The sequence below is a fragment of the Sphaeroforma arctica genome (genome assembly GCF_001186125.1).
Source record: "Sphaeroforma arctica JP610 unplaced genomic scaffold supercont1.363, whole genome shotgun sequence".
Classification (NCBI taxonomy): Eukaryota; class Ichthyosporea; order Ichthyophonida; genus Sphaeroforma; species Sphaeroforma arctica.
In genome coordinates this window covers 48,549-56,453 of record NW_014040195.1, presented here as the reverse complement: position 1 = coordinate 56,453, position 7,905 = coordinate 48,549, and the positions used below count along the sequence as shown (strand labels likewise).

At 44.3% G+C, this 7,905-nt stretch overlaps 3 protein-coding genes across 3 annotated transcripts in view; 2 read left to right on the top strand and 1 right to left on the bottom strand.

Annotated features, from left to right (window-relative positions):
* The window catches only part of SARC_05601 (hypothetical protein), a 4,919-nt gene extending 1,687 nt beyond the window's left edge, over nt 1–3,232 (top strand). The window contains exons 2-4 of the mRNA XM_014300539.1: nt 543–719; nt 1,357–1,491; nt 2,028–3,232. Of these exons, the coding sequence (XP_014156014.1) occupies nt 543–719; nt 1,357–1,491; nt 2,028–2,237 (522 nt within the window). The 3' untranslated portion in view covers nt 2,238–3,232. The remainder of the gene's footprint in view (nt 1–542; nt 720–1,356; nt 1,492–2,027) is intronic.
* A 1,198-nt stretch (nt 3,233–4,430) lies between these two features.
* Nucleotides 4,431–6,847, bottom strand: SARC_05600 (hypothetical protein). Its single transcript, XM_014300538.1, has 2 exons — nt 6,235–6,847; nt 4,431–6,048 (listed from the first exon to the last, which is right to left on the bottom strand). The coding sequence occupies exons 1-2, from the start codon at nt 6,766–6,768 to the stop codon at nt 5,254–5,256; spliced, it is 1,329 nt and encodes a 442-aa protein (XP_014156013.1). The 5' UTR covers nt 6,769–6,847; the 3' UTR covers nt 4,431–5,253.
* Nucleotides 6,848–7,050: 203 nt separating this feature from the next.
* SARC_05599 (hypothetical protein) overlaps nt 7,051–7,905 on the top strand; it is an 11,215-nt gene continuing 10,360 nt past the window's right edge. Inside the window, exon 1 of the mRNA XM_014300537.1 lies at nt 7,051–7,296. Coding sequence (XP_014156012.1) covers nt 7,255–7,296 — 42 coding nt within the window. The 5' untranslated portion in view covers nt 7,051–7,254. The remainder of the gene's footprint in view (nt 7,297–7,905) is intronic.

The window sequence follows — 7,905 nt, the reverse complement described above, 5'->3', positions numbered from 1 at the left end:
TAGTATATTATATATCTATATATATACTATATGTGACGTGTGTATGTGTGTCTATGTGTGTCTGTGTATCTGTGTATGTATGTATGTGTGTTTATCTAGTTTTATTATATATATATATGTGTGTGTGTCTGTGTCTGTGTGTGCCTGTGTATCTGTGTATGTATGTATGTGTGTTTATCTATATATTTATTTATATACATATATATATGTGTGTGTGTGTGTGTGTGTGTGTGTTGACTTAATATACGGGTGTGTGTGACTTAGAGATAGATAGCTATTTATTTTACTTGAGATTTTGTGTTGATTTTTGTAAGTGCAGCTAGCTCTACAAAGAGCTCTATTTGGATGAACACTTTTTGATCGTAGTGCGCATGCAACGGGTATAGAGGAAGTCAATTCCGGTTTTTATATTTTTATTAGCTGGATACTGTGTCTCCTAAACCCCCTCTAACCATTCCTCTGACTTCTATTTAATTATACATACACGGTTACGAGCTTATTTCATGTTCTCAGCCTGATGAGTTTATGATCCCTCTGCTCAGAATCTACACTGTATCAGCGACGGCAAACTTGTCTGTTCTGTAAAAATCAACGAACCTGTGGTTGCGATGGAAACGGGTTGGTTTCTCAATATAGACGCATCACGAGGAGAGTCCCACACACAACAGTTGCTTTTCGTGGATGAGGCTGGCGATGCCTTCGTCCTCCATCGATTCAAGGTATGACCAGTGTGGTGTGGTGTAGTCGTCACACTATATTGTGGCACGTACTTCTGCTTCACGGAGCTTGCCAGAGAACACGTGTATCTTCCCCTCTGTTGCTGCCCTGGAATGGACCGATGGATATGTATCTCTGTTTTAGTATTCTCTGCGATAGTTTCAAATGTGAGTCGGTTATGTCACTCTATGCGCTATCCTTTCCTCTCTCGCTCTTGGTGCGACCTGAAACATTTTCTATTTTGTCACAACAATGGCCGTATTAGTGCATACAATTCGGCATTGTCAATACCCTATCGTTGGTTACAAAGTTGAAATCATCCGAGGCTCTGATACGCGGCATGGATTACCTTACTGTAATCAGTGAATGATCACGAGTACGTGTTGTGTGCAGATAGGCGCTACATAATCTGCATCATAATCTGCAACTGAACCCCGTGGGTAGGCTACGGCGTATGTGTCCAAGAGGTCTCTTACGTCCTGTTCATTTTGTCTGTAAGAAACAAGCACACGTGCAGACTCTCCAAGAACTAATAGTTTTCTGGATGGAACTTGACCAAGTGGGGTCTTCCTAAACCCATAAGACATACCTACATACAGTGCTGACCTGGCTTTCTGCTGCCACTTGTTATGCACACAGGTGCATGCATATGCCCGCCACGTTAACGCCGTAACGCACATTCAGAGGATTCCATTGATGGCTATGGGCAGCGCCGTTGATGGGGCTGTGATGGTGGGGCGTTGGAATACGATTAAGGTATTCCTGGACAAAGAGGTATATGCGCAGCTTGTTATTTGTGTGCTAGAACTAACTCGATCATAGAGCCTTAGTACTGGCACAAGTGTTATTTCCAGGACATCTTTCATGTATATGTAGTGTGTCTGTATTCTATTCTGAGCTGGTTCTCTATAACGCAAGAAACGTTATTCGTGTCCTATTGCTTGTTGTTCAATTCGCAATAGAGTGTGGTCACTGGTACTGACGTAGCCCAGGGAGAGAAGTATATGATGCATCAGATTCTCTTGCGGAGTGATAACTCGTCACGCAGATGTCTATCGACACCTCATGTTAGTCTGCACTTCTGACTATGAATAGTCGACCCCTCATCAGTGTCTGTGCGTGTGTATGCCCATCCAGCAGCTGTTTGACATGGCAGTCGCTGTATTAGCTACTCAATGTCTGGGTTCAAGCGACCGGATCGACCTCTGGGCCCAATTGCACCCCATCCCACGATGTCACAAACATATGTTTAACAAATCATACAACGGTGCTTATACCTCAATCCTCGACTTGCCACTCGTCGCACTCAGATGGTACAAGACATACCTACTTCCAATTGGGTCAACGGGGTGTGCCTAGGAGAATTCGCTGTAGATTCAATAAGCCCTCACCCAGCCGATGACCCAGCGCTTCGAGGGCCATCCGCTCGACCTTTACACGTGGTCACCAGCCAATCAGATGGTACCGTGAGCATATTCAGTGTTGAGCAGTACCCCTCCCCCTGTATACCGCAGACGTGAGTGTGCTTTGCATACGTCGCAACAAGCTGGTGACTAAGGCTGCGTGCACTAGACGGTGTTATTCTCCCTACACGTTACGACACCCCACAGACGAACGAGACCGTACCACACAATCACCGCAGTATGGCACAAAACGCAATGCGCCCGGGCCAACGTGAGTATGGAAATATCGAGTACTTCTCAAGAGCTCTGTGGTTAAAACTTTGTGCTTGTGCGATAGCCGCTGGACCAGCAATGTGCATGATTTTTCAACAAGAGGCGTGTGTCACGTAGCACATCTATGCCGAGAAGAGTCCCCTCGAGGATTCTATACCTTATTCGTCATCCGAAGTACTCCAACGGACACAAAACACTGTATTGTATATACGTGAATGGTGGTGTAATCCACACCCTAATCCGTCCTATACAAAAGATTTATCTGCCTTTAGCTCTATCTGATTGATAATGTGATTCATCTACCTTTAATCCTATCTGATTGACGTACTGTGTCTGCTGGCAGCACATCACGTGCGGCATTGGTACAATCCGACCTCGTAATATTGGTTACTATATTGCGCGTGTGAATGTGTCTCATTTTCGGCGAATTCTGGCTCCACATTGATTAAACGTTGTTGTCGAGTACCTACCGTTTATGTTGTGATACCTTCACGATAAATAGGCAGCAGAGCGTTCTCGTTGAATCGCTTTGTTTTTTAGAACGTTTATTCTGATGCGATGCAGCGTATTGTAGAGCGACTATGGTAGTTTAAAAAGTTATCCCCGATCCATAGATCTCTGACTTTTTACGCATCCGTACGTATCTATTAAATCACCGTGCACTATACACTGGACTATTAGCGGCGAAGTCTCCTCGGTGTCTCTGGAGAACGCCAAGACTGTAGTGATTAAATTAACTTGACATATGCTGAATGTACTGCATCAGGAATATGATCACATTTGTATTGGGGCGCACCGCATTGGCAGGCAAGTAATAAATTTACACACGTGCGCGTTGCTGGTTCATTCAAAGCTGCAGTCAGCAAGTTACAGTTTTCAATGTGCATTTCAAGATTAACGATTGACATGTTCCAATGCTTGGCCCAGTATATGAACACATAGTATGAAGATATTCCTGAACAGCCCTACTGTGTGTGCCCAGAAATCACCAGAAATCTATTTTCTCCCACTCTGGAACTCGAATCTGCAAACTCAGAAGATAGTATGTCGAGATACCAGTACAACACTCGTAAATGAAAGTAGAACACGTTCAAATCGTTCCGTTCCGTTCCAGGATTTGAGTACACCGATGAACAATCATACACTTCCACTTCCATTACTTTTAAATTCATATCGCGCTCCTCTTTATGTATGACATGTCTATTCATAGGAACGAAGAGATTTTTGTCTCTCCAACAGAATACCACGCCATGAGAAACTAGTGGACAAAGGTAAGAACAAATCCGATTGAAATCTATCGTGGGTATTTAGAAAACTATAGGTATTCAGAGTACTTTAGGTGTTTGGTGTACGGTGTAGCTAGATATAAATAGAGTAAGGATAGGTCACCATTAGCACTTCTATTCGCTAGTTCGTGGGTGCGATTCCCCCGTTGAGGGATTCCGCAGATCCCATTCTCGCCCAAACAACCTAGTAGCACACGGCATCACCCACAAAGATATGAATGGAAAATAAAAATAATAGCACGACAATCGAGTGAACACCGGTGGAATGGTTCGTTCACAGCATTTCATCGTGACAGAGGTCCTGTTTAACTTTGGGGTAAAGGTGTAAATGCTCTACGTACAAACAAGGCAGCGGAAAGTGGCGACATTCTGGACTGTTCTTTCATTTCCGACCGAATAAGAAACTCGGACATCCACTCCCAGCAGTCGATAATGAAAATAGATTGACAAAGAATTTAGGCTGAACGGCCTCTGTCGCTTATGAGGGACCGAAGTGTTTGCTCTTTTGGATGTCAATTTATAGTAGATACGAAAAGAATATATGTAAAGAAATATATGATGAAACCTTGAAGAAGTACTGTACCTAAAATTTGCTTCCACTCAGTATAAATAATCTGTTCAATAAAAGATTACTGGTTATATTCTCATTTTCCCTTTTTTTTCTTTAAATCCTGACCATGAAGTAGTATCTCCTAAAATATCTATATAAGTATATACTACAGTTCGAGCCATTATTTTTTTAAGTACTATGCTTTAGAAGAATCTTTTATTTTGAAGTTGAACTGTGTAATAGACAGATGACTCATGTTTTCCAAGGTATAGGTGTAAAAAAAAAGGGCAATCTACCTTTCACAGATTCAGATGACAAATGGGGTTTTAGGGGGTTTTTTGGGGGGGGGTCTAACATAGATGCTATCCTGTCGGTATCAGATGCTCCTCACCACATTAGTCTATTGGGGTGGGACAGTCATGATTATAGTGCCATATGTGGAATGAATGAGAATATGCTTTTTCCAAGCCTGGGATAGAATAAGACCAAGTGCTAGATGGTAATTAAGTCGTAAATGGTTGGTAGCATGATATTTCACTCTAGCAATTGTAGTCATACTACTATGATGCAGTACCTTGTCTACCGCATGTATACACTCACCACCCCTCGACTATTGTCCTTAGCACATGCTGCCCTGTGTTTGTATATGCCTAGTCTATCATTAAGGGAGCGGGGAGGGGTTCTGGTGGTCCAGGAGTATGACTGTTACAAATAGATAGACATGTGTGGTGTGGGGGGGGAATACAAAATACATATCACCAGGAGTTGAGATCTCCCAATGACCCAAATAACTACGTAGGCCGGGCAACACCGAACCCTCTCAGAAAGCAGGAGGACACTCTCTTGCATTCTTGATACAGATAGCGTAAACGTTCTTGGTCACATGCATCCGTAGGCGTCGTGAGTCACAACTCTCGCAGATGCCCTTCCAGACAAGGCCCAATGATCTCGATAACCTATCGCCCAATTGTCTCAGCAATTTCTGTAAACGTTTAAAGCACGGTGGGTGCTATTCAACCCGTACTCACACACGCCCAGCGATTCTATCTGCCTGTTTCTTGATGTGCTTGCGAAAGCTCCTCCTCCGACTAAACACCGGTTCCATCCCTACGGCATTAAACTTGTCAATAGCACTCGCTCGCGCCTCATCTGCGACATTAACCAGGTTTACAGCCACCCCCTGCTTGCCATTACGGGCCGTTCTACCTACTCTGTGTAGGTAATCGACGGCGTTCAGTGCGAAATCGTACTGTACCACCAGATCGATGTCGTCCACATCTAAGCCTCGCGCCGCAACATCCGTACATACTAGCACAGACACCTCACCCTTTAAGAACGAGGCCCAGGCCTTGGATCTGTGTTCGCTGTCCTGCTGACCGTGCAAGAGTGCACACACATGCGCCTTCCCCGCGTACTGCAACTCCTTGTCGAGGGCTCGGTACACATCCTCGGCCGATTGGGCGGTGTTGGCGAATACCAGCACACGCGGCATTGACGTTGACGCTCGCACACCCTTTGGCTGGTTAGCGCTTGCGGCATTGCCAAGCTGTTTGATGTGCACAAAATCCGCCTGCACTATAGGCGACACCATATGCCGCTTCAGTACATCGGCAATCAGGGCGGCCTTGTCCTCGTCTCGCACGCGTACCATCACCTGGGCTAGGTGTGATACGGTGCGATGCCATCCCTCTGTGCTGAGTCGGACTGCTTTGGGGAACATCCGATTGACGGTGTTGTCGAGTGATTTGGTGCCTGCTGTGGGGAGCGTGGCTGCTGCGAGGATGGTCTGTGGTGTGTGCCCTATGTCGGCCAAGAGTGCCTGTGCATGCAACGGGAGGAGGTGACTGCTTAGCAAGGATAAGGAATGTATATACAAACTACGATAAGTGCGAACTTGGAATTGTACAGAACAGGATAGGCACGTACAATAGACACACGTCCATCTTAACACAGTGCGCGATGGCATATATTATAGTGATCACTCGACCCACATACATGCACATACCTGTACAGATGGCAACATGCTCGGACTCAGCAGCAGATCCGCTTCATCGAGCACGAGCTTCGTGATCCCCTCAGTGCGATCAGAATGTGGGTAAGAAAGCAATGCAGCAGGTGTGCCCACAATCAGTCGTGTGTTCTCAAACACACTCATACGATGAAACCGACTGGCCATGCTCACACCCACATCCACCCCTTTAGCAAACACCGAAGCCACGTTGTACACTTGCGTGACCAGTTCACTCGTGGGTAGTAGTATCAGGGCCTTCTCTCTATTTATATTTGTATCTGCGTCATTATCTAAGTTGTTATTCATATATCTGGGGGACTCTATTAAGCGTTGCAGTGTCGGTAGAAGATACGCCAATGTCTTACCACTACCTGTCTCTGCACCCAACAGTGTGTGACTCTTCGCATCGTTGCATAGATGGGGTATGGCCAATTGTTGTATTCTTGTGGGCACAGAGAATTTTGCTCGCGCGAGTGTCTTGACTAGCCGGGGATCTAGACCCAGCGATTGGAACTTCGACATTTTCATACACTATACCCTCCGCGACCTATGTATTATATGCATGTATGTACTGTATACAATATCAAGTGATATGTTTATATAAACATAAATACATAACCCTGAGCTGTGTTGAACCTGTGAGTTACTCTTGATGAGGTCTGATAGACGCCTCGGCAAATGAATGATTCGCGTGGGACATCCGAACAGGTACCGAACTTTTCTCCGACCTCCACGCAAGAAGGCAATATGTACATAATTGAGACTACATATTGAGTGATTTCTGAGAATAAATAAATAAGAGCGCCTATTTGGCAAGCACCACAGTAAATACTTCATTTATTCACAGTTGCGTGTGCTCGTTTAATTAAAGCTAGTAGAGAGTGGGTGCTGCAGACACGTATATGCGTAAGAACTACTACTACACGTCCTATCCAGGTGTGCCTTCACCAGTGTCCACATAACGGCATTGTCACAATATCCCATACATTAGAGCTCGGGTTTTTGATCAGCACTATGAATTCCTCGGCTGCCAGACCCGTCCTGAGTGTTCGCGCGGTAAGCATGTAGCATCACACATATCGCATGCGCACGTATTTTGAATGGGAAACATAAAGCTAGTTCAATATGGGCTATGTTTCTTCTTGGCCAAAAGTGTCGACCGATAGTACTGAGTTGATATGGGTTGTTGTCGTCTACACTATCGTGTCAGATATAGAATGTGTTCCTCAAGTTCGTACAACCCTACAAGAACATGTTTTTCGTCTACTTCAATTCTATTTTGACTTTCGAATCAATTACAACTACACTTATAATAAATGTGCACGTACTTCGATCTTTACTTTAAAGTGCACATATATAGATCGTTGTAAGATATGAACCATATGGAAAGATTCGTCTCTCCATCAGAAATACACACCTATGAATATAGATAACACATGAATTCGAAACGTAGATAAGTATGTATATATATATATGTGTGTGTGTGTGTGTTTGTATGTGTGGGTGTGGGTGTGTGTGCTTATGTGTGTGTGTGTGTTTGTATATATATATGCGCGTGTGTGTGGGTGTGGGTGTATAAATATATATATATATATATATATATGTGTGTGTGTGTGTGTGTGTATATATAATTGTATATATAGTGGGATCCTCTAGAGTCGGACC